Source organism: Grampus griseus, assembly GCF_964374135.1.
Source record: "Grampus griseus genome assembly, chromosome: 5".
Lineage (NCBI taxonomy): Eukaryota > Metazoa > Chordata > Mammalia > Artiodactyla > Delphinidae > Grampus > Grampus griseus.
This window is the reverse complement of record NC_138998.1, coordinates 9,019,669-9,045,791: the sequence shown is the minus strand read 5'-3', so window position 1 is coordinate 9,045,791 and position 26,123 is coordinate 9,019,669. Positions and strand designations below refer to the sequence as shown.

The following is a 26,123-nucleotide window of genomic DNA, read 5'->3' as shown; positions in this document are numbered from 1 at the left end:
CCAGACTATTCTATTCGCCTTTTGGATATCTTCCCATGCAACTGCAGCATATGGGAACAAGTCAGGAGGTGAGGGATGGAGTACAGCTAAACAACAACGTCAGACCCAGTAACCAGGAACCCAGGTGCCTGACGGGAGCTAACTGGAAAGACACAGAAACTTCGCACAGGGCTGTGGTCGCTCATAACACAGACAGAGGATGAAGGGAAGCTAGACAAATATCTGGGGTGTCTATGATGGAGAGTTCCTCAGACAACAAAGAGACAAAAAGAACATTTCCTAAGCAAGAAAAGGGTTAAGAAAAGAGTGAAATGACAAAGGGCTTTGTCACTGCATAATAGTACATAATTAGGTAATTAGAAGTATTAAAACAGACAAAGCACTGGGCCCAGCTGAATTACTGAAGATGCAAGTATTCAATAAGATGCCCCAAGGGAAAAAATAAAACCCTTGGGGAAGGTTTATAGTCAAGCAGGAGGACGGAGCAGCACAGGAGGGCTTGAAGGAACAATAATTGATGTTACGTGGGTACTTTAAAACCAGAACTTCACTACCAGCATCCATCTAAAATTTAAAATGAGCAGATGAAAACTCCCTAGAATACTATTAAACACCAAAATAACTATAATACCTTTCTCTGGTTTGTTGTTTTATTAAAGAAAAACTGAAAAAAAAAATCAAGCAAAAACCACAGAGGAGCAATTTGATATAAAATGAACGGAGGCACACTATGTATTTTTTATTCCTGTCCTCCCTACTTTGGTTGATGATTTCACCATCCCCCCTATTCAAACAAATCTGCTTTCTCCTCATTCCAGGTACACAGCAGGACTGAACTTCCCAGCATCCTCTTCAGTGAGCTGTGGCCACTGGGATGGGAGTGGCCATGACATGTGACCACAAAATTCACATTTCCCCCAGCCCCCATCAGGCCCCATCCACATTTCCCCTTCCAGCTGGACAGAATGGAAAAGGTCATCTGGGAAACTTGGGAAGCTACATATGGACTATGGTGGTTTTAAAAATACATCTGCCAATTCTTTAACACACTGCCCTTCCTCCATGGATTGTTTGCTTTAGGGGAAGAATCCTCTGGAGAAAAGACACTTAAGCAGCGCCATGGCGAGACCCACATGGAGAGGAACCCACAGGGGTCCTCCAGCCCTCATTAGGCCTCCACAGGACCGCAGCTCCAGCTGACACCTGACTGCAAGCTCAAGAGAGACCCCTGAGCCAGGACCACAGCTGCTCCCAAACTCCTGATCTCCAGCAACTATGAAATACAATACATGATTATAGTTCCAAGTGATTACATTTTGGTTGATGTATTATACAGCAAATAGATGACGATAAGAGGTTTTGATACCTGAAACTGGGCTGTTTTTTAAAAAACAATAAAATATGTGGTAGAGGTGTCTATAGGACTGGACAGGAGCTGGAAGGACCTTGCACAGACCCCACTGAAAGACTAAAGGATCTGAAAGAGATGATTAGCCAGACAGCCCACGAGGCTGCCAGTGAGGGCGTAAATCAAAGTGAGGAAAACATCACAAGAAAAGTGGAGAGAAAAGATTCCTTATTAGGTACTGACAACACAGCAGCCTCTAGTTATTTGGAATACTGAAAATGTACCTAATACACCGGGTGATCTTGCCAAGGAGACTGTCCAGGCAGTGCGGAAGGTGCTGCCTGGTGTTGCTTGTTATTTACAGTAGAATGGAAAAGGAGGAAAGTGGAAGAACTGCTCAACGCAGAGGCGCTGGGACTTGCTGGGCTTGAAAATACAACCTTTTCTCCTTCTCATCCTCTCGTCACAAGTGAAGCATTTAAGACACTGCTTCTGGGCAAAGATCGAATATAAGACACAGTCAGGAAAACAAGGTCCAAAGATGAAACCAAGGGTGTGAATGTAAAATACTTTGTTAAGATCTCAGAAAGCTCTAAAGCAGTGCATCAGAGAACCTCCTGTCAGACAAGACACCCTGATGCCCTGGAAAGATCTAAAAATCATGCCCCAAAGAGCCCTCGGCAGCCAGAGGTCGGGGACGCTGCTTAACACCCCACTGCGTGGGACAGCCTCTCACAACAAAGAATTAATTGGTCCAAAAGGTCAATACTCCCACGGGTGAGAAACTCTACATTAGAACATATGAACCCAGAGGGCAGAAACAGTAGCTATGTATTGAATCTCTAGAACATTCTGAGTAAGAGTTGAGATAACACTCATGCCTTCGTGTCCTGTGTGCTCCACAGAGTGCTCTGCATACACAAAGTATTTGATAAATGCTTCTAGAACTGAGAAAGCGTTAAATTCAGGCAAACTAGATTAACATAAAACGTTACAGATCTGTGGAAAGACCTGGAGTCCCAGGTGTTATTTCCATTTCAGCCGTTAACAAGTTGTATTTTCTTAAGTCATTCTTTCTGAGCTTCAACTTTACGCGTTTGCAAAATAAAAGGACTTAAGTAGATGACTACCAACGACACAAATGCCTGTTATGGATGCCTGGTACTGGGGAATATGAAAGATATAGAACAGAAAAACTAAGTACTTAAGAAAATCTAGGCGAGAAAGTAGACATTTTACAGATATTTTTAAAAGGAAGATAATTACAATAAAATACGCAGGGTCTACAAAAGAACAGAAGACACACTAATTTTCCTTATCAGGATCCTCAACTTCTGGAATAGTAGCTGCTACATAGTAATTTCTCAAGTAGCATTTGTTGAATGAGTAAATAAATCTACAAACCTACAAATAAACAAACCAACGAAAAATGAGAATGAAATCATGAACTCAAGGGCTGGAGGTGAAAAGGCAAAGCATAACAAAGGCCAGACCACAGTTCGGCTACCTGTTTTTTGCAACTAATGAATACATAAGCAACATATAGTTTTCACAGGCCATAAACTGGAGGTGAACAGAAAGAAAGCAGGAATCTGTTGTGATGACAAGGGTGTGATCCAGCCCAAGAGGATAGCAGGAAAGTCTCCAAGAGCCTAACAGAGAAGGTGGGAATTTGAAATCGCCATACAGGTGAGAAGACAAAGCAGAAGGGTTAGGATGACAGGAAATATCAAAGAATGATAGGACAGGGCAGTTGGGGCTGGAGTTTCAGGGGGTGGTATCTGTCACCATCCAAATAGAGGTTTTCATCCAAGGTTCTTTCTAGTTCTCCAATGCCCTGAGTTACGTAGCAAGCCCTCTACTCCACTGCCTCTCCGTCTCAAATTAAAAAAAAAAAAAAAAAAAAAAAAATTTTTACTGATACCATAAAGGTGAAAAATTAAGAAAAAAATAGATAGATAGAAATATGCACTTTAAGTGCAAGGCTTTGTCACACTGAAAATACAGACTTTATTTCGCACTTTTTCAGCAATTAAGAAAAAATTTTAAAGCAATTGAAAGCATTTACCCTTGAAGTACTTAAGTGGTGTCAATTCCAAATGTGTGAAAGTTCCGAAAATACTGTTACCCTACTGAACAGGATAGGCCAACTAGGAATGTTTCAGGATGAGGCATTACTTTACCACCCACCAGACTTTACTTTTTAACCTTCTCATAATCAATATGTGAACCCACAACTATAAATAGTGCTAAAAAATTCTGGCTTAATTTACAAGGAGGACCTCAAAAGTAAAAATTCTGGTCAGCTGCTCAGAGTGATGTAACTCTGCTGCCACGACATGGACCGCTGCTCCCGAATCCCACAGACAGGGAGTGCCAGGATGCTAATCAATGCACCACGACTGCAGCAAATACACCTATATTGTCACTCAAACACTATAAAATTTTTTTAAAGTTTAAAAATATCCCATAAATTGGGACAAATGTGTGGTAAGAATCTGCATGCTTAAATGGAACAGAAATGAGAAAAATACACATCAAAAACATGAGCAGTACAGGAAAATACATATTTCTAAATATATATATGCAACCACGAGAATCCAATATTTTATTTTTACCTTAAGTGTTGTCAAATGAGGAAGGACTACAGGCCATTTGACAGAAGAATTGTTTCTTGTGTTCCTGAAAATTTGTTTCTCCCCCTCTTTAATATTTAGGAAACACACACACAGGTTGCCGACAACTCAGAGAGAGCGGCTTGTGTTGTAGTTTTCACTTCCGTGGCTGTGAACAAGTGCATATGCGAAGGCTGGTCGTGAACGCACAAGCATGTACTGTGCCGGCATCAAATAAAATCACAACACACAACACCAAGTACAGCCACTCATTCGTGTGTGCCTGCAGTCCACCTCGAGGAGACTGAAAATACAAACACAAGCTGCTATTTTGGTGTGATCACACGAACGTGGCAGCTTGTGTGGGTTTTTTTCTCTGTAACATTTTAACACTGGGCAGATTGTCTGCATTAACACACACCAAAATCAATTCTGCTCCGAAATTGCTTGTAAAAATCTTCTTTCCCTGAGAAATTCGGTTTTTATTTAAGTAAAAAAAAAAAAAAACAAGGGGCTTGGAGGAAACTGTGTAAAAGATACCAACATTTAGGGTATCTTAACTTTGCAAAGTGTGACAATCAATGCTGGACGAGGGAACAGGCAGTACTTCTCCCAAAAACGGGAACTGTGCAGAAGATGGACTTTAAATAAGAAAAAGAAAGAAAGAAAAAAACAACCCAACAACTTTGTAAAATCACTTTTGTATATTATTAATACAGAAAACATTTTCAAACTAGTCTAATTTCAAGCTGCCCACTACAATATAACACTAAATTTGATCAAAAACTCAGATAAGACTTGTACACTATAAAAATTCACAGAGGTTTCTTAAGGGCAGAGAAAGGAAACAAAAGCAAATACTGGGCAGAGGTCATATCTAAAAGTTCACTATGAATAGAAAATAAAATGCAGACATTCCTATCATATACTGCACAATAATATAACAACAACAAATTATTTGCACAGCACTGTTCAGTAGAACTTCCTATGATGATAGGAACGTCCGCTATCTGTGCTGGCCTCTAAAGTAGCCATTAGCACTTGAGATGTGGCTTCTGAAGACATAGTTTATCTTGTTTAATCCAAATTAATTTCAACTTAAATAGCCACATGTGCCTGGTGGCTACCAAACTGGACAGCACACATCTGTGGTGTTTTTTTTTTTTTTTGAATTTCTGAATTTTATTTTATATAGCAGGTTCTTATTAGTCATCAATTTTATACACATCAGTGTATACATGTCAATCCCAATCGCCCAATTCAGTACACCACTACCACCACCACCACCACCACTTTCCCCCCTTGGTTTCCATACATTTGTTCTCTACATCTGTGTCTCAATTCCTGCGCTGCAAACCGGTTCATCTGTACCATTCTTCTAGGTTCCACATATACGTGTTAATATACGATACTTGTTTTTCTCTTTCTGACTTACTTCACTCTGTATGACAGTCTCTAGATCCATCAGCGTCACAACAAATGACCCAATTTCGTTCCTTTTTATGGCTGAGTAATATTCCATTGTATATATGTGCCACATCTGCTTTATCCATTCAACTGTCAATGGGCATTTAGGTTGCTTCCATGACCTGGCTATTGTAAATAGTGCTGCAATGAACATTGTGGTGTATGTGTTTTTTTGATTTATGGTTTTCTCTGGGTATATGCCCAGTAGTGGGATTGCTGGATCCCCTGGAAATTCTATTTTTGGTTTTTTAAGGAACCTCCATACTGTTCTCCATAGTGGCTGTATCAATTTACATTCCCACCAACAGTGCAAGAGGGTTCCCTTTTCTCCACACCCTCTCCGGCATTTGTTGTTTGTAGATTTTCTAATGATGCCTACTCTAACTGGTGTGAGGTGATACCTCATTGCAGTTTTGATTTGCATTTCTCTAATAATTAGTGATGTTGAGCAGCTTTTCATGTGCTTCTTGGCCATCTGTATGTCTTCTTTGGAAAAATGTCTATTTAGGTCTTCTGCCCATTTCTGGATTGGGTTGTTTGTTTTTTTAACATTGAGCTGCATGAGCTGTTTATATATTTTGGAGATTAATCCTTTGTCCGTTGATTCGTTTGCAAATATCTTCTCCCATTCTGAGGGTTGTCTTTTCGTCTTCTTTATGGTTTCCTTTGCTGTGCAAAAGCTTTTAAGTTTCATTAGGTCCCATTTGTTTATTTTCGTTTTTATTTCCATTACTCTAGGAGGTGGATCAAAAAAGATCTTGCTGTGATTTATGTCAAAGAGTGTTCTTCCTATGTTTTCCTCTAACAGTTTTATAGTGTCCACTCTTACATTTCGGTCTCTAATCCATTTTGAGTTTATTTTTTGTGTATGGTGTTAGGGAGTGTTCTAATTTCATTCTTTTACATGTAGCTGTCCAGTTTTCCTAGCACCACTTATTGAAGAGACTGTCTTTTCTCCATCGTATATCCTTGCTTCCTTTGTCATAGATTAGTTGACCATAGGTGTGTGGGTTTATCTCTGGGCTTTCTATCTTGTTCCATTGATCTATGTTTCTGTTTTTGTGCCAGTACCATATTGTCTTAATTATTGTAGATTTGTAGTATAGTCTGAAGTCAGGGAGTCTGATTCCTCCAGCTCTGTTTTTTTCCCTCAAGACTGCTTTGGCTATTCGGGGTCTTTTATGTCTCCATACAAACTTCAATATTTTTTGTTCTACTTCTGTAAAAAATGCCATTGGTAATTTGACAGGGATTGCACTGAATCTGTAAACTCCTTTGGGTAGTATAGTCATTTTCACAATATTGATTCTCCAATCCAAGAACCTGGTATATCTCTCCATCTGTTGGTATCATCTTCAATTTCTTTCATCAGTGTCCTATAGTTTTCTGCATACAGGTCTTTTGTCTCCATAGGTAGGTTTATTCCTAGGTATTTTATTCCTTTTTTTGCAATGGTAAATGGGAGTGTTTCCTTAATTTCTCTTTCAGATTTTTCATCATTAGTGTATAGGAATGCAAGAGATTTCTGTGCATTAATTTTGTATCCTACAACTTTACCAAATTCATTGATTAGCTCTAGTAGTTTTCTGGTGGCATCTTTAGGATTCTCTATGTATAGTATCATATCATCTGCAAAGAGTGACAGTTTCACTTCTACTTTTCCAATTTGTATTCCTTTTATTTCTTTTTCTTCTCTCATTGCCGTGGCTAGGACTTCCAAAACTATGTTGAATAATAGTGGTGAAAGTGGACATCCTTGTCTTGTTCCTGATCTTAGAGGAAATGCTTTCAGTTTTTCACCACTAAGAATGATGTTTGTCATATGTGGCCTTTATTATGTTGAGGTAGGTTCCCTCTATGCCCACTTTCTGGAGAGATTTTATCATAAGTGGGTGTTGAATTTTGTCAAAAGCTTTTTCTGCATCTATTGATATGATCATATGGTTTTTATTCTTCAGTTTGTTAATATGGTGTATCACATTGATTGATTTGTGTATATTGAAGAATCCTTGCATCCCTGGGATAAATCCCACTTCATCATGGTGTGTGATCCTTTTAATGTGTTGTTGGATTCTGTGTGCTAGTATTTTGTTGAGGAATTTTGCATCTATATTCATCAGTGATATTGGTCTGTAATTTTCTTTTTTTGTAGTATCTTTGTCTGGTTTTGGTATCAGGGTGATGGTGGCCTCATAGAATGAGTTTGGGAGTGTTCCTTCCTCTGTAATTTTTTGGAAGAGTTTGCGAAGGATGGGTGTTAGCTCTTCTCTAAATGTTTGATAGAATTCACCTGTGAAGACATCTGGTCCTGGACTTTTGTTGGAAGATTTTTAATCACAGTTTCAACTTCACTACTTGTGATTGGTCTGTTTATATTTTCTATTTCTTCCTGGTTCCATCTTGGAAGGTTGCGCTTTTCTCATAATTTGTCCATTTCTTCCAGGTTGTCCATTTTACTGGCCTAGAGTTGCTTGTAGTAGTCTCTTAGGATGCTTTGGATTTCTGCGGCGTCTGCTGTAACTTCTCCTTTTTCATTTCTAATTTTATTGATTTGAGTCCTCTCCCTCTTTTTCTTGATGAGTCTAGCTAATGGTTTATCAATTTTGTTTATCTTCTCAAAGAACCAGCTCTTAGTTTTATTGATCTTTGCTATCGTTTTCTTTGTTTCTATTTCATTTATTTCTGCTCTGATCTTTATGATTTCTTTCCTTCTGCTAACTTTGGGTTTTGTTTGTTCTTCTTTCTCTAGTTCCTTTAGGTATAAGGTTAGATTATTTATTTGAGATTTTTCTTGTATCTTGAGGTAGGCTCGTATAGCTATAAACTTCCTTCTTAGAACTGCTTTTGCTGCATCCCATAGGCTTTGGATCATTGTGTTTTCATTGTCATTTGTCTCTAGGTATTTTTTGATTTCCTCTTTGATTTCTTCAGTGATCTCTGGGTTATTTAGTAACGTATTTTTTAGCCTCCATGTGTTTGCGGTTTTTATGTATTTTTCCCCATAATCCATTTCTAATCTCAGAGCATTGTGGTCAGAAAAGATGCTTGATATGATTTCAATTTTCTTAAATTTACTGAGGCTTGATTTATGACCCAAGATGTGATTTATCCTGGAGAACGTTCCATGTGCACTTGAGAGGAAAGTGTAATCTGCTGTTTTTGGATGGAATGTCCTATAAATATCAATTAAATCTATCTGGTCTACTGTGTCATTTATAGCTTCTGTTTCCTTATTTATTTTCATTTTGGATGATCTGTCCACTGGTGTAAGTGAGGTGTTAAAGTTCCCCACTATTACTGTGTTACTGTCGATTTCCTCTTTCATAGCTGTTAGCAGTTGCTTTATGTATTGAGGTGCTCCTTTGTTCGGTGCATATATATTTATAACTGCTATATCTTCTTCTTGGATTGATCCCTTGATCGTTACGTAGTGTCCTTCCTTGTCTCTTGTAACATTCTTTACTTTAAAGTCTATTTTATCTGATATGAGTATTGCTACTCCAGCTTTCTTTTGGTTTCCATTTGCATAGAATATCTTTTTCCATCCCCTCACTTTCAGTCTGTATGTGTCCCTAGGTCTGAAGTGGGTCTCTTGTAGACAGCATATATATCTTTTTTTGTATCCATTCAGCAAGCCTGTGTCTTTTGGTTGGTTAAACGTCCTTAAATTCAGGTTTAAGGTAATTATGGATACGTATGTTCCTATGACCATTTTCTTAATTGTTCTAGGTTTGTTTTTGTAGGTTCTTTTCTTCTCTTGTGTTTCCCACTTAGAGAAGTTCCTTTAGCATTTGCTGTAGAGCTGGTTTGGTGGTGCTGAATTCTCTTAGCTTTTGCTTTTGATTTCTCCATCGAATCTGAATAAGATCCTTGCAGGGTAGAGTAATCTCAGTTGTAGGTTCTTCCCTTTCATCACTTTAAGTATATCATGTCACTCCCTTCTGGCCTGTAGAGTTTCTGCTGAGAAATCAGCTGTTAACCTTACGGGAGTTCCCTTCTATGTTATTTGTCGTTTTTCCCTTGCTGCTTTCAATAATTTTTCTTTGTCTTTAATTTTTGCCAGTTTGATTACTATGTGTCTTGGCATGTTTCTCCTTGGGTTTATCCTGTATGGGACTCTCTGTGTTTCCTGGACTTGGGTGGCTATTTCCTTTCCCATGTTAGGGAAGTTTCCGACTATAATCTGTTCAAATATTTTCTCAGGTCCTTTCTGTCTCTCTTCTCCTTCTGGGACCCCTATAAGGCGAATGTTGTTGCGTTTAATGTTGTCCCAGAGGTCTCTTAGGCTGTCTTCATTTATTTTCACTCTTTTTTCTTTATTCTGTTCCTCAGCAGTGAATTCCACCATTCTGTCTTCCAGGTCACTTATCCGTTCTTCTGCCTCAGTTATTCTGCTATTGATTCCTTCTAGTGTAGTTTTCGTTCTCGATCTTTGCCTCCTTTCTTTTTCCGAGGTCCTGGTTCATCTTCACTATCATTATTCTGAATTCTTTTTATGGAAGGTTGCCTATCTCCACTTCATTTAGTTGTTTTCCTGGGGTTTCATCTTGTTCCTTCATCTGGTACATAGCCCTCTGCCTTTTTATCTTGTCTATCTTTCTGTGAATGTAGTTTTTGTTCCACAGGCTCCAGGATTATAGTTCTTCTTGCTTCTGCTGTCTGCCCTCTGGTGGATGAGGCTATCTAAGAGGCTTGTGCAAGTTTCCTGATGCAAGGGACTGGTGGTGGGTAGAGCTGGCTGTTGCTCTGGTGGGCAGAGCTCAGTAGTACTTTAATCCCCTTGTCTGCTGATGGGTGGGGCTGGGTTCCCTCCCTGTTGGTTGTTTGGCCTGAGGCAACCCAACACTGGAGCCTACCTGGGCTCTTTGGTGGGGCTAATGACAGACTCTGGGAGGGCTCATGCCAAGGAGTACTTCCCAGAACTTCTGCTGCCAGTGTCCTTGTCCCCACGGTGACCAACAGCCACACCCCGCCTCTGCAGGAGACCCTCCAACACTATCAGGTAGGTCTGGTTCAGTCTCCCCTGGGGTCACTGCTCTTTCCCCTGGGTCCCGATGCACACACTACTTTGTGTGTGCCCTTCAAGAGTGGAGTCTCTGTTTCCCCCAGTCCTGTCGAAGTTCTGCAATCAAATCCCGCTAGCCTTCAAAGTCTGATTCTCTAGGAATTCCTCCTCCCATTGCCGGACCCTCAGGTTGGGAAGCATGACATAGGGCTCAGAACCTTCACTCCAGTGGGTGGACTTCTGTGGTATAAGAGTTCTCCAGTTTGTGAGTCGCCCACCTAGCAGTTATGGGATTTGATTTTGCTGTGATTGCGCCCTTCCTTTCGTCTCATTGTGGCTTCTCCTTTGCCTTTTGATGTGGGGTATCTTTTTTGGTGAGTTCCAGTGTCTTCCTGTTGATGACTGTCCAGCAGCTAGTTGTGATTCTGGGGTTCTCGCGCGAGAGAGTGAGCGCACATCCTTCTACTCTGCCATCTTGGGTCCTTCTTTTTTTATTTTTTAACAGAAAAAAAAAGGCGTGGAAAAATGCTCTACATTCGGAATTTTTACATCTGTGGTTTTAAAGAGAACATTTTATCAATTATTAATGAATCCACAAAATATCAAATGACAAGATAAAAAAAAATTTGAGGAAAGAAAGTTTGCTGAAATAGATTACGTCTACAGCTTGGCCCATACGGGAACTATAAATGAAAGGGAGCATCAAATGAGAAAGCTGGATCATTAAAGATTTAACCATGTCATGGAGATTCAAGTGGGACAGAGCGGAATGAACTATGAGTGAGCTGCCTGAACTGCCAACCCTAAGGACCCTACGATAACCAAAAACATGAAAGACCAGAAACTGAAGACAACGACCAGGAAACCTGACAGGCAGTGAGATCGACTGTTAAACATAGGTACCATTACAATAATAAAAGTAAGTTAAAGAATTTTAATCATTTAATTCAGGAGAGAGGGAGAACGCATTTGAAGAAAAGCCGGGCCATAGCTTATAAATATGTTTGGCAATAGCTTATAAATATGTTACTTTGCAAATGATGTTGTAGACACTATAAATATACTTTTAGAATAGACCTTGATAGACCAAATAACAGACTTCTTTGGTATCTAATATGGAAATGATCTTTTATTCTGAACTCAATATTTCCCATCATTTTAAATAATACTGAATTTCATTTAATGTTACAGCCTTTGAAGCATGGCAAAATTGGTTCAGAATGGACGATTCAAGTTCTGAATTCGAAATGCTGTAAATTGGAAGCTACTTGATTTACCTTTTGATTTTCAGCTGTTTTTTTTTTTCATTCAGTAATAAAAATGAGAACAGTAACAACCTCATTGGGTTGAGGTAAGGAACAATTAATTGAAATGAATACAAAACGCTTTGAGGCAAAAAAAAGTTAGTAGAAGAAAAGAATATTAAAATTAGTTGAACGAGGAGATTATATTTAATACAGTGACATATTCAGATCAAATACATTCAATAATGATGGCAACAACACAGCTCACGAGATGAAATTATCTTGTTTAAACTCAGACTAGAAGGCTGACAATAGTATTTTTTTAAGTGTGTTCATGTTTCTGAAGAGTGAAAATGTTAGAGACTGTTATTACTAAAATTGAACAATACCGATCATCAGTGATAAGATTCACCATCAAAGAGCATTTATTAATAAGCATAACCCTGATTCTGCACAGTGTGACAGAAGTAAGATTTGGTCCATGCCCTCCAGCGGTTACCATCAGGTCTGAAAGATGAGACCTGGGCTGATACCAGAGCTCCTGTGCGTACTCTTTCCATCATAGTATTGCTATTTTGCACTGTAACTTTTTTTAGGTCTGCTTTCTCTATTAGACTTTGAGCTTCTTAAGGGCCCATGCCATATTTGTCTTGGCATCTGCAGTGCCAAGGAGATTAATATAAATGTATCGAATACATTGGCAGATTGAACACACTGGCAGGTCTAAATAAATATAAGATGAAATAAACTTAAGTAATATTATCACAGAGTTATTAAGAAAATTCCACTGGAACACAGAATCGGCACGAATGATTTCCAATTGTAAAGACTGGAACATGCGTCATGAACAGGGTGGTGATGAACTCAGGCCTTGAAGGATGAGCTGTCAGGACTCCAACAGGGAGCAGTAGGGGGAAGTGTAATTCCAGCAGAGGAGCAGCTGAAGAATGCAAATGGAAAGCAAAAACCTGTGCAGGAAACAATGCCAGAGCACTGGTCTAAAAGGGAATTCTGGAGGGACGTCAGGTTTCTGGTTCTTCATATAAGTAGCTTGGACATCACTACTCTATCCTAACAACAAGTAAAAAGCCGAGCAGACTGAAAAACCAACAGCTCTTCTTGGATTCCTAAGAGAGGCGAGGACACAGGGCAAACCGCTGTCCCCAAAATTGGAGAGACAGACACACAAATACAGGGAGCCACACTTAGCAGAACAAAGACTCACAAGCAAAACCCCTGGCAGGAACCAGTGCTGGGGAAGGAAAACCTGAACTGTAATTGACAGATTGCTAGAAGCTCACTGGACAGCTCTGAGAGTTCAAAAACTCCAGGAAAACCCCATCACAGGGAGGCCCACACAATATTGTGAGATTTACTTCCAGGAGCTCGACCAGGTTCCCACAGTAAGTATCAGAGGAAAATCCCCTCAGCTTCCGACAGGTGAAGGGGTAAAGGGGGCAATCTGAATAGAGCACTCTGCTCTTCTTAACAAGGCCTGCCTGCAAAGAAAACTAGTTAACCAGAGGCTAACCTGCTGGGATACCATCAGACCCTAACTGACCTGGGGAAAGGCAAATACCCAACTCCAACGCCCTCTGCCATCCTGTCCCATCTAAGTGGGTAGGGAAACCTGAGAAACACTTGTGAAGGGCACAGTCCAGAGGCACATCCCTAAAAGACTGGTGGTAAGTCTAAAGAACACTTCCCCTCTCCCCTCACCTTATCACCACATTATTAACGACCTATTTACAGCAGTTCCTTCAGCCAGTACAAATGTCTGGCTATCATAAAACAACAACAAACTTCACAAGGCACACCAAAAAGCAAGAAACAAACAAACAATTCGAAGAGACAGAGCAAATATCAGAACCAAAGAAAGCAGGGATGTTGGAATTAGGGAATCAGGAAGTTAAAACAAGTATGATTAACATGCTCAGGGCTCTAGTGGATCAAGTAGATAGCATGCAAGAACAGACAGGCAATGTAAGCCAAAGATGGAAATCCTAAGAAAGAACCAAAAAGAAATTCTAGACATACAAAAACACTGTAAGAGAAATGAAGAACGCCTTTAATGGGCTCCTTAGTAGACCGGACACAGCTGAGAAAAGAATCTGCACCAGAGGATATCTCAATAGAATCCTCAACAACTGAAAAGCAAAGAGAACAAAGACAAAAAAATAGAACAGAACATCCAAAGACTGTGGGACAACCATAAAAGGTGTAACATACACATCATGGAAATATCAGAAGGAGAAGAGAGAGAAAAAGGAACAGGAGAAATATTTGAAATAATAACTGAGAAATTCCCCAAATTAATGTCAGCTACCAAACCACAGAACCAGGAAGCTCAGAGACTACCAAGGAATATAAACGCCAAAAGAATGACACCTAGGTATACCATTTGCAAACTGCTGAAAATCAAAGATAAAGTCCTCAAAGGGGGGGGGGGACATCTTTTCTATATAGGAATAAGGAACTACATCCAACTTCTCCTCAGAAACCATGCAAGACAGAAGAGCATGAACTGAAATATTTAAAGTGTTGAAAGGGAAGAAACCCACCAACCTGGAATTCTGTATCCCACAAAATTACCCTTCAAAAGTGAAGGAGAAAAAAAACTTTCTCAGATAAGCAAAAATTGTGAGAATCTGTCAGTAGACTTGCCTTACAAGAAATTATTTTAAAAGTTCTTTAGGAAAAAGGAAAATAATTTCTGACTCTGATCTACATAAAGGAAAAGTGTAAGAAGGAATAAAGGTAAAATAAAAACTTTCTTTTTTCTTGCTCTTAACTGATATAACATAACAATTTGTTTAAAATAATAATACCAACAATACATTCAATTATGCATGCCTGTGTGTATGTATACATATGGATACATATGCTTACATATGCTTATGTATAAGTGAAATGAATGACAGAAATCATACAAGGGACACGCACGGAGGAATCAGAATTATTTTGCTATTATAAGGCACTGACACTATCTTTGAAGTGGTAGAGTGTAATTTGAAAGTGGGTTTGCTGAAATGTATATTGCAAAGTCCCAGGTAACTACTAAGAAAAAAAGTAAAAGAAGTATAACCAACATGCTGAGAAAGGAGAGAAAATGGAGTAATCTAAGATGCTCAATTAAAACTATGAAAGGTAGGAAAAGAGTAGAAGACAAAAGTAGGAATAAAGAACAAGGTAATGAATAGAAAACAGTAACAAATATGACAGATAATAATCCAACTATATCAGTAATCACTTTGAACATCAATGTAGACCACCTAAATGCACGAATTAAAAGACAGACATTGTCAGAGTGGATCAAAAAAACAAGACCCAACTATACGTTGCCTTTAAGAAACCACTTTAAATAGAACAACATATGTAGATTAAAAGTAAATAGCTGGAGAACAACGTACCATGCTAACACTAGGTAAAAGATAAGAAAGGACACTGCATAATGATAAAGGGATCAATTCTCCAAGAAGGCATACAACCCTTAACAGGTATGCACCTAGTAACAGAGCATCACACTATGCAACGCAAAACCCGATGAAACTGGAAAGAGAAATAAAAGAATCTACTATCACGGTTGGCAACTTCAACACCCCTCTATCAGAAATGGACAGGCCTGGCAGGCAGAAAACCAGTAAGGACCAAGTTGAACTCAGCAATGTCATCAATCAACTGGATCTAACTGACATCTACAGACCACTTTATCCAACAACAGCAGGGTACACATTCTCCTCCAGTTCACATGGAATGCTGACAAAGATAGATCCCATTCTGAACCATAAAACACACTTTAACAAATTTGACAGAAGAGACATCATACAGTGTCTGCCCTCAGACCACAATGAAATCAAACGAGAAATCAATAACAGAAAGGTAACTGGAAAGCCCTAAAAGGGAACTGTGTGTGTGTTCGGGAGTCTGGGTTGAGTACATCTTCTGCAAACCACAGAGAGTCGCAGAAGGTCTTAGATTAGGCAAGTAGGAGCATGACTAGAAATGTGCTTCGGGAAAACAAGGCTATAACACGTGGGTTGGACTGGAAGAGAAAGTTAATAGATCCAAGGAAAACAGTTAAACAAGTAAGAAACTCCAGGTAAGACGTAAAAAGGGCCCAAAACAGACTAGTAACAATGGAATAGAACCACAGAATGTGAGAAAGCTACAAATAATGACACCTAATTTGTATTTTAAAATATAAAATGTATGTCCTCACCTCATCTATTCCCATCTTCATCTTCAGTCTATGTCACCGACACCACTGAACTTGGGACACAGCAAGCAACTCCTGGCGGCCCTCCCAGCTTCCGTGCTTCACCCCACTGCGCGGCAGCCAGAATTCTCTTCTCAGACCTCATTCCCCTGCTCAGTACCCTCCAGGTGGGACCAAACCCAAACCCCTCACTGTGGTCGGCAGGACCACCTCTCAGGCCTCCCTACTGGGATCACCCGCCTGCAGCCACCGCGGCCTCCCTTCAGTTCCTCTGAACCCTCAGCCCACTTTCACTGAGGACTCTGCACCAGCTGTCCCCCCTGCCTGGAATGGGCTTCCCCTACATCTTCACATGGCTGGCTTTTTAAAATGTGTTACTTATGGGGCTTCCCTGGTGGCGCAGTGGTTGAGAATCTGCCTGCCGATGCAGGGGACAGGGGTTCGAGCCCTGGTCTGGGAGGATCCCACGTGCCGCGGAGCAACTGGGCCCGTGAACCACAACTACTGAGCCTGCGCATCTGGAGCCTGTGCTCCGCAACAAGAGAGGCCACGACAGTGAGAGGCCTGCGCACCACGATGAAGAGTGTCCCCCACTCGCCACAACTAGAGAAAGCCCTCACACAGAAACGAAGACCCAACACAGCCAAAAATAAAATAAATTAAAAAATTTAAAATGTGTCACTTCTCAGCTCAAATGTCGTCTTCTCAGAGATGCCGTTGCCGATGACTGTTCTTAAAGCAGCCACCCGTCTAGCTGTCCTATTATCCTGCTTGATTTCTTCACAGCAATCACCACCCTCTACCATTACCCTCTTTATCTAGACGGGCACATTGTCTCACTCCCCAGCAACCCACACTGAAATGTACCTCCTGTGATGGCAGGACCTTGTCTGTCTTACTCACCACCTGTTCCCTCACCACCCTGTTCCCCCAGGCCTGAAACAGAGTAGACATTCAGTAAAATATAAACTCAAAGAACACCAAATTTTCTCTCACAAATGCTAGTGAATGCGTAACACCGTGTAACATTCACTGAGCTGTGCGTCTCCCTTTCTTCTCCTGTTGCTTTATGAGCTGCTGTACTGACTGGATTGAAAACCATGCATTGGAGATAACACAGTGCCTTCTAAAGAGGGTGTATCGGGACCTCCCTGGCGGTCCAGTGGTTAAGACTCCGTGCTTTCAATGCAGGGGCATGGATTTGATCCCTGGTCAGGGAACTAGGATCCCATGTGCCACGTGTCCAAAATATAAATAAATGAAATTTGTTAAAAATAAATAAATAAAGAGGGTGTATTGCCTAAAGCAGTAAAAATTATTTAAGCTATTCAGCTTTTATGATTAGGCAATTTGGTGGCTTTAAAATAAGACGGACACCCTTACCCTACAAGCTAAGTTACTTGCCCCCAAATTTATATACAGATGGCAAGGAGAGACTTCCTCTAAATGTAGGGGAGAGCCATTGGGAGAGCCTTCTGGGGAAGCAGGTCTGCAACCTCCCCCTCCCAGGCTATGAACTATAGGCCTCCTAGCAGCCTTCCCTGCATCTTGGGTTTGTCAACTTAACTAAAATGCACCAGTGAAGACAAATCATAAGGGGGAAAAAAATAGCCATGTATGTATGTTACACGCATACCCACATACGTATTTGTAAGAAAAATACATAAAAAATATAAAACCAAATAGTTACGAGAATACAGCTTTTGAGAAATAACATTTTCTCACACAGCAAAGCAGAAACGTTTGAGCTAAGGAACCAAAATGATGAAGAGGCTCCCAACGCCACTTCTTGTTTGGTTTGGCCATCCAACTTTTTTTCTTTGCCGTTCTCTTTTTTTCCTATTTCTTTTGGCCAATCTGGCCCATGTGGCCGCTAGTGTGTGACTCTGCCCCAGTGCCATGACATGTCCATTTCCATTTGGCAACAGTAGAGGACACTCACTAAAACTCTTCTTAAACAGAAGCTGTCAAGTTTTCTAAGATAACTGCCCAGCATCTTCCAAAACAGATACCTTGACTGCTTGGTTAGCAAGATACACCGTGCCTTTTGTTTTTATGAAGTCTTTTATTGACACTGATTACCCAGCTAGTTCCCTAAATGATTGGTGAGGAAATTCATCCCTTTGTTTTACCCAAAAAATATTTACTGAGTGCCTCCCGGGAACCAATACAGCAGCATTCTGCCTCCTGAAACCACCTCCTGGAGATCCAGCACCACCACCTGACACTGGAGGGTAGCTTCCGTATCACTGCTTAGTCCCCCGTCCTAAGCAAGCTCATCAAAATGATCCCTCCCTCACACCTCCAACCCACCATCACGGCCAGTTAGCTACGGTTTTGCTGTTCTCTGAACCCATGACTCCTCTGAATTACTTCCATTTTAAAATAGGAAATCTCATGTGTTAAATATGTAGCATAACCTTATAAAAGGCCGTGTCATCTGATTATTCTGTTTGGGACCTGGAAAGAGATGAATGTCAAGAGCCAGTGGCCCTGACATTGCACTAGGGGAGAAGGACTTGAACCAGGAGTGGGGCAGACAAGCAGAGCCATAGGAGGACCTGGAAGGAAGCAGTGGATTCAGGACTCTGCACATACCTGGCTCATCCCAGATCCCAATGATGAACTCAAATTTACTAACCTTTATCTAGTTTGCAGTTTAAAGTATAAATACATCAAATTTACTACCATTATCAACATGTTAATCTATAACAATCCCTTGAGGTGGTTACTCTTATCCTTGTTTTATGGAAACGGACACCTAAGGGGGAAAGATGTTTGTTGAAATTAACTTGTCCAAGATTATAGCATACATTGCTAGAACTTACCCTGGGCTTCTCCTACACAGATTCCATGTAATTCTCACTACATGACCCAAAAAGATGAGGTCCAATATATAAAAGTTATAGACATTAACTACATGCTAAATAAAGAACCAATCTTCATATAGTAAATATTGAGTAGACTGAGTTGTTTGCAAACTTGAATGGTGTGAAGAAGACGAGAAATAAGGGGGGGGGTAAAAATAATAGTTGTCCTTTAAAAAGTAATTTGATTAGAAAGAGATTCAAAGGTGTAAAGCAAAACATAATTTTTTTTAGCAAAACCAGTATTAAGACTATAAAATATAATCTTAATCAGAGCACATGACTTCAAATAATCATTGGGAACTGAAAAACTGATTTAAATAGTTAAGTATTTACATATTATTTTAATATTATAAATGTAATTTACTTTGACAAAGGGAACACAAAAATCTATACTTTAAGAATAGAAAGTAATTATTATTATCAAACTTCGGCCAAAATAACTGTTAACACAAGTAGAATACTGCATTCAATTAAGATTGTATATTTTGCTAAAATTGCAAAGAGGTAACGCCAGTTTGAATTATTGAAAGTAACCTGTAGGTAGTTTTACATACGTTCTTTTGACATCTTGTTCAATCATTGACCGAAGTTCTTTATCCTGGAAGAATTTGTTCCATAGACTCTGAAATAAGGAAAGCAACCTATTTAAAATAATACCCCAACTATGCTTGACTTTCATGACCTCAATTTAATAATTAAATGATTAAATTTATCCCTCTCTGAGTTACGATTTTACATGGCAGATAGGAAACCTGAACCTGGAAAAATTTTTATTAAAATCTACTTTAATCTCAGAAACACATCCTTATTCTAACATCAACTTTTCCAGTGATATTATTGTGTACATTTAAAATTTTCTACTATCTGTTTAAAGTGAATGATACTTTTACTGCTATACATCTGCTGCTACCCCTACAATGACAAAAAGGTCCGCCTGGATTAGAGGAGGCCCATTGGCCAAGTGGTTACACTTGAACCTGACCTGAACTGCCAACGCACTAAGAAAGATATGTAACGTTTTCTATTATGCTCTATTAGGTTTTTAAATGAAATAGATTTTTATGTACTTTTTAAAATGTGAACTTAAAGTTTTAAAAATTGCTTAATATTTCATGCTGCTATAACATAGACTATATTATAATAATTACATGTATCAGGAAAAAGAAATGTTAATGTTATGTAGAAGACAGAGAAAAAAAAAACAGTCCATTAACACGGAAATAGGAATTAGAGCAGCAACTGAAGAAGTTACATAATCAATACCTCTGAGGTAGTAATTACTCCTCGTGGGCCTGATCTTTTTCGTGATCTTTAAAAACTTGTTCACAGATTCACTACAAACAGTTGCTTTCCTTCGTGTGACCTGGTCCTTCCAGGTGAAGCCTTCTCTACCTTTGTCAGGAAGGGAGGCTCTCCGCAGCCTTCCGCTCCCCCCCTGCGACCCTGGGAGGACAGTTCAACCCTCAGCTTCCTGCTCTTCTCTCTGACCTTCGGCTCTTACAGACCCCTGGGGCCTCTTCTTGGCAGTGCCCTTCCCCAGTAATAGACCATTGGCTTCCTACAACACTGTCCATACACAGCATGGAATAAAGCCCATCTGGTTTTAGGTGGTATAACACGTGGGGTAAAAAAATAATAATAATTGGTATGGTATAACACTGCTTTCGTGGTGATGGATAACAAGACATAAGCATACTCTTATGGGTAAAAGCGGTTGAGATATGAATAAAGACAAACTTTACCCCTTCATCCTGGGAAAGGGGATTATTGATCATCAAGTCTTGCTGGCCAACAACCTTCCTCGGGTTTGTGATGTGCTGGGAAAGAAAGAGAGAAAACACAAATGCAAAGATCAGAGGCTACTGGACTCCAAAGCATACTTAAGAAAACAATTCCATTAATTAAAGTACAACTTACTATTTCTTTAATGTTGCTATACCATGCTCTTAATTCTTTAATTCTATTTATCCACTGACTTTTATCTTGAGGAAGAACACAAAGAAAGAGCTGTCAAAAAAAAAAAAAAGGAAACTTTCATAAAAATCCTAAGAAGTAAAACGTCAAACTATGGCAAATGGCACCCCCTGAAAACTGAAGAAGATATTCATATTCATGTTACCATTCCAATCCTCAGTCAATTATATTTGGGGGTATTTAAGAAATATATAAATTTGGACAATTCCAAAAGTGAACAAAGGCCAAAGAACAAGATCCCAAAAGCTACATCACAAGGTGGAATCAACCTCCCCTCCAAATTTATAATAAAAGTGAACAAGAAAAATTCACTGAGGTTCAAGTACAATTCTATTTTACATTCTTATATTAAGGGGGGGCTGCTGGGGTGTATTAACAGGCGCAAGATCCAATTTGTTAGTTTCAAGGTTTCAGATCTGTCTTCAAACAAGCAGGTAAAGGACAGAGAGGAACAATCTGAGGACACAGCCTGAGCACTGAAGCCGTTCCTTCTACAGCAGAAAACGTAATTTACAACTAGCAGTCAGCTTATGAAAATAACAAGCATTCTTAAACAGACAAATTTGATTTAATTTAGCTTAATACAACATTAAAAAAAAAAATCTGGGTTTGAGTTTATTTTTAGCCAATGAAGGAGACATGAAAAAGTTCAACAACAAGGAGTTGGGGGTGGGCCTAAACCTCCTGTGTACAAACAGCCGAGCAGCACAACCCCTGCCTCCACTGCCTGCACCAAATGCAAGGAAAATGCACTTCGACTATTAAATCTCAATAATTAAATGTCAAACTGTCTACTACATTACGTGTCCCTTACTGTCTTCACCTGCAGGCTCCGTATGCCGAACTTGTGCAGATGAATCCTAAACAACTTTCAAGAGAAGTCATTTTAAAAGTGAGTCTCAATCTAAACTGATTCACTTTGAGAGAACAAAAAGGGACAGATTTCCGAGCGATGAAAGAGATACTGTAGCTCATCATCACTCATGTGGTGACTGATGGGCTTTCTCTGAAAGGAGACTGACCAAATCTCCCTCCACTTCTCCTTCTTGCTGCCCTTCTCTCGGTGTTTCTAGTACAAAAAATATGGAAAATCTTTTCCATCTGTTATTTGTGAAGAAAAAAGGGAGAGTGACTACATGACGGCACTTGATATAATAGGAGCCTGAAAACATTCACACGCACGCACACCCCCTTCCAGCAGCAAGGATTTCTGCAAACGCCTCTGGGGACCCGGAAGGCGTTGCTTGAGTTCCACACCATCACATGGGATGAAAAGACCGTTATTTCAAATGACTCCTTCACCATCGCCGGTTATCCAGGACTAAGGTGGTTCAACCTTATTAGCAAATGTCCTATGAAAGATAAACCTGGATAGCCCAAACCTCGAGAGTGAAGTCTCTTGGAAAATTCAGTGATCCCCCGCATGGGTGATCTTCCGGGGCATCAGGTAAAGTGTTGATATACTGCAACTACAAACTGTAAATAAATATTTTCTTCTTACCTTCCAGCAAATGCTGCGGAACCTGCTGCTTCTCAGCTGCCCATTAATCCCCTTCTGCCTTACTGTTGCCAAGTAATTGTTGTTTACAAATAGTTCTTCCCATTCTTTCCTAGATGCAAGAAACCAAAGCATGGGGATCCTTTTGTTAAAATTCTCTGCTTGGAGAGGACTGCTACAGGAATTTAATTTTAAATAAGTCTCAGAAATGCAACTTTTAAAATGTATATATTTATTTGTGTACTGTTTCTGAACGCATGGCTGTCTTTTTGGACAGAGTTCTTTAGTAGATTTAATGAATATGTAGATCGCGATAATTATGCCAGCTACTGAAATTCATAATGTCTATGGAGGCTACTCCACTGCCTCTAAAATGATGGTACTGCAGTTCAGTGAATCAACAAGAAAAAAATGAATATTAATATAAGTATATGACTGCTTTAGCCATTGACAAAGATATACTTGCTCCAAAAATACACAACCAAAAAGTGGGCCATGGATCATATTGGCTTCTCACCTGAAATATCTCATTAAATCAACTCATTTTTCTTTCATGTCAAGCTGGGCAATTATATAGAAGACTACTTTCTTTAGTTTTTAGTACTATTTACTATTGAAATCTCTGCAACTTCTTTCCACACGATCAGTTTTAAAATTTTAACAGGTGCAGGCAAATGTGAAAAAAACATCAAAAAAATTAAAAAGCCTCACTGTAAAAACTGTGAAAGGCAAGCTTGAGTACCCTGCCGCCTGCACCTATGGCTGAGGAGATAAACAACTGAAATATGCCTCCCAGGCATGCAGACACCAGGGGCCCAACACCTGTGCCTCATTAATATACAAGTAAATCTGCCCTACTGGGAAACAATTGGAAATTAATTGTCCCAAACCATTTACTGAGTTTGAATAAAGGAAGAAGACCTATATTCCCTGCGTCTGGTACCAAACTAAACATCAAGAATCATTTGTCAACAGTTGAGGCTACTGAGTGCAGCTTTATGAAATTTCTCTCAGATTCCATAATGCCACAATAAACTTATAATGTAAAATTTATTATCAAAGCTGCAAGCCTGGCAATCTCTTCAGGGACCAACTCGCGAGAGGATGCCTCTAAACCCCTCAATCACCCTTCTCTGTAATGCACAGTTGTCGCCGGCCAGACCCCACTCGTGTTCAGAAAGGACAGCCATACGCAAGGCAATCTTAGAGCCGGTATCATAACCAACTGCACACCTAACGTGCAAAACCCTGACTGCAGAGCAAGCTGCATCTTCCCCACAGAGCTTTCCAGAAGAGTGGCCGAGGCAATGGCACGTTCCCTAATGCCACGAGCAGGAGAACTTCCAGCCTCAGCCCCGCAGCACTGATCTCCAGCCGCGCCAAGCTTCTGCCAGAAGGGGCTTGTGGCTAAGTGTGACAAATGCGACACACAGGCCAACACTGTGCTGGAAAGAAAGAAATTCCTACCACTACTCCATGAAAATGTCTTATTTCCATCACGCTATTCATGGAAGAAAATAATATTTCATTTTGATTTCGCTTGCTTTTGTATCATTAGTAAAACCGAAAATTTTTCATGCTTTTGGGCCATTTTATTTCTTCTTTTTTAAAACTTCCTTTCTGTAAAATGGAATAATAATAATAGCATCTACCTCAAATAATTATCATAAGAATTAAAATATATGAACAGTCCTTAGAAGGGGACTGGCATATCATAACATTTTAGAAAATTAATATCATTATTAATAATAATTATAACACAGCTTTTATCTTGGTGCCTTGGGCTTATTGTTCTGAGAGAAGTTTTTCATACCTTAAAGACATCACACCTTTGTCCGCCATATATATGTTTGTTTGTTTGTTTGTTTGTTTGTTTTTTGCGGTATGCGGGTCTCTCACTGTTGTGGCCTCTCCCGTTGCGGAGCACAGGCTTCGGACACGCAGGCTCAGTGGCCATGGCTCACGGGCCCAGCCGCTCCGCAGCACGTGGGATCTTCCCGGACCGGGGCACGAACCCGTGTCCCCTGCATCGGCAGGCAGACTCTCAACCACTGTGCCACCAGGGAAGCCCCCATATATATGTATTTTTAACACAATTATTTTGATTTTCAACACACTGAAGCTTTTTGTGTATAATTTAAACCTAACATTTATTTCCTCTTGATGCTCTTTCCATTGTCTTCAGGCTTAAGTAATTCTTAGCCACTCCAAGTTCAAAGAGATGTTCACTGAATTCTTGAGTTTTTGGAACATCACTTTAGTCCGTTTGTATTATCTATCATATTTTAAATACATTATCCATTTCCCAACAGTTTCACATATATTACCCACATCTCACAGTTCAAGTTTTGTTTTTATACAGTTTGTAGTAATACTCAAAGATGAGATAAAAAACGAGTACAAAGAGCGTTACAGGAGTACATCTCCGAAAACGTGCCTATGTTTAAATAGCTTGTGGTCTATGAACAGAAAGCACAGATTTCAAATGGAATAATTTGTCCGAGACCATGCAGTTCCATGGCCTGAAAACGCCAATACCTTCCCGATCAGAGAGATAAAGTGTGAGGCAATGACTCCTCCAGCCTCTTCCAAAATCAGCTCCTATTCACAAGTACCAAGACATTGTGAAAGTAGACACAGCTGGCGGCTAGATTCACTGCCATCTTGTCAAGGTCAGGAGCCTTTCAAGGTCAAGTTACACACCACTTACGTAATGAAGGATAATTATTTGTTAGCTCAAATAAGACCCTGTGCCTTGATTACTGTGTTGGTAAAGAATAAAGGAGACTGAGGCATGTGAAATGGAAACATTCTCTCTGAAATTCACAATCATTTAAATTTATTCATAGGTACTCATAGTTCCAATTAAGGCACAAATCTCAAACTGATGGAGAGCTCTAACAACAGAGATACTATATAAAGGCCACAAGAAAACGTATTAATTGTCTTTCTCTTCTATGGAATGGTGTTTCATTAAACTGTGATACAGAGTAAACATAATAAACATCTATTTAGTGCCTACTGTGTGCTTAGCACTCAGAGATTTGAAAAAGAAATTTTAAAAAGTTAAAGAGAGTAGATGGATGTGTAAACCAATAATCATATGATTAAGGCAAAGCACTCTGGCAGTGCAGAGGAGGGTGAAATAATCTTATATCTAAAAATTAAAACTCGGTGTAAAAAACGATAAATAGTATCCCCGTAGGCACTGAAATGCCACCCTAAAAACTGAGCTGTCAGAGGTTAAACAGTCTATAGAGGACAAAATGTTGGAAAGTTGAGCCCTTTGAAGGGAGCTGGAAAAAAATAAAAGTTTTTTCCAATCACAAATACAAATGGTGGACAACACTCCTGAACTCAGGTGAAGACCTGGGAAAATAATAGTAAGTACTGAGGAGTCAGTGGTGGAATTCTGCAGTTTAATTAACAAAAATAAAGAAAAGGTAGTTGCTAAACTTTGTCTTACATAGGAAAACATATAGTCTGTCACAGCAAAAATCTAGCAGCGATGTTCTCAAAATGCTAAAAAAAAAATCCATTCAAAAATGCTTAAAAAAAGTCCATTCAAAATATATAATATTTTGGGTAAATCACTTTTAACCTCTACAACAACCCTCCTGGGGTGAATAATTTTAACCCCTCCCCCCTCCATGAATGACAAAACTGAGGCCCAGAAAAATTAAATAAGTTGTCAAGAGAGAAATGGAATGAGAATTAGGAAAAGCATCTTCCAGAATAACATGGCTGAAAACACTAAAGGGAAGCATAATACTGCACACATCAAAGGACATAAACGGCCCCTGGCAACAAGGCAAGATAGGAATGCGACCTTATATTTTCTTTCTTACATTTTTAGAGTTTGAACATCAAGACCAAAAGTATAGAG

The 26,123-nt window shown here is 39.6% G+C and overlaps 1 protein-coding gene across 2 annotated transcripts in view; it reads right to left on the bottom strand.

The window, feature by feature from the left end:
- TBC1D5 (TBC1 domain family member 5) overlaps positions 1-26,123 on the bottom strand; it is a 538,167-nt gene that overhangs the window by 226,579 nt on the left and 285,465 nt on the right. For both annotated transcript variants that reach the window (XM_082654224.1, XM_082654225.1), the window contains exons 5-8: positions 22,241-22,349; positions 20,683-20,772; positions 20,508-20,582; positions 19,320-19,387 (exon numbers count right to left, since the gene is read on the bottom strand). In XM_082654224.1, coding sequence (XP_082510350.1) covers positions 19,320-19,387; positions 20,508-20,582; positions 20,683-20,772; positions 22,241-22,349 — 342 coding nt within the window. The remainder of the gene's footprint in view (positions 1-19,319; positions 19,388-20,507; positions 20,583-20,682; positions 20,773-22,240; positions 22,350-26,123) is intronic.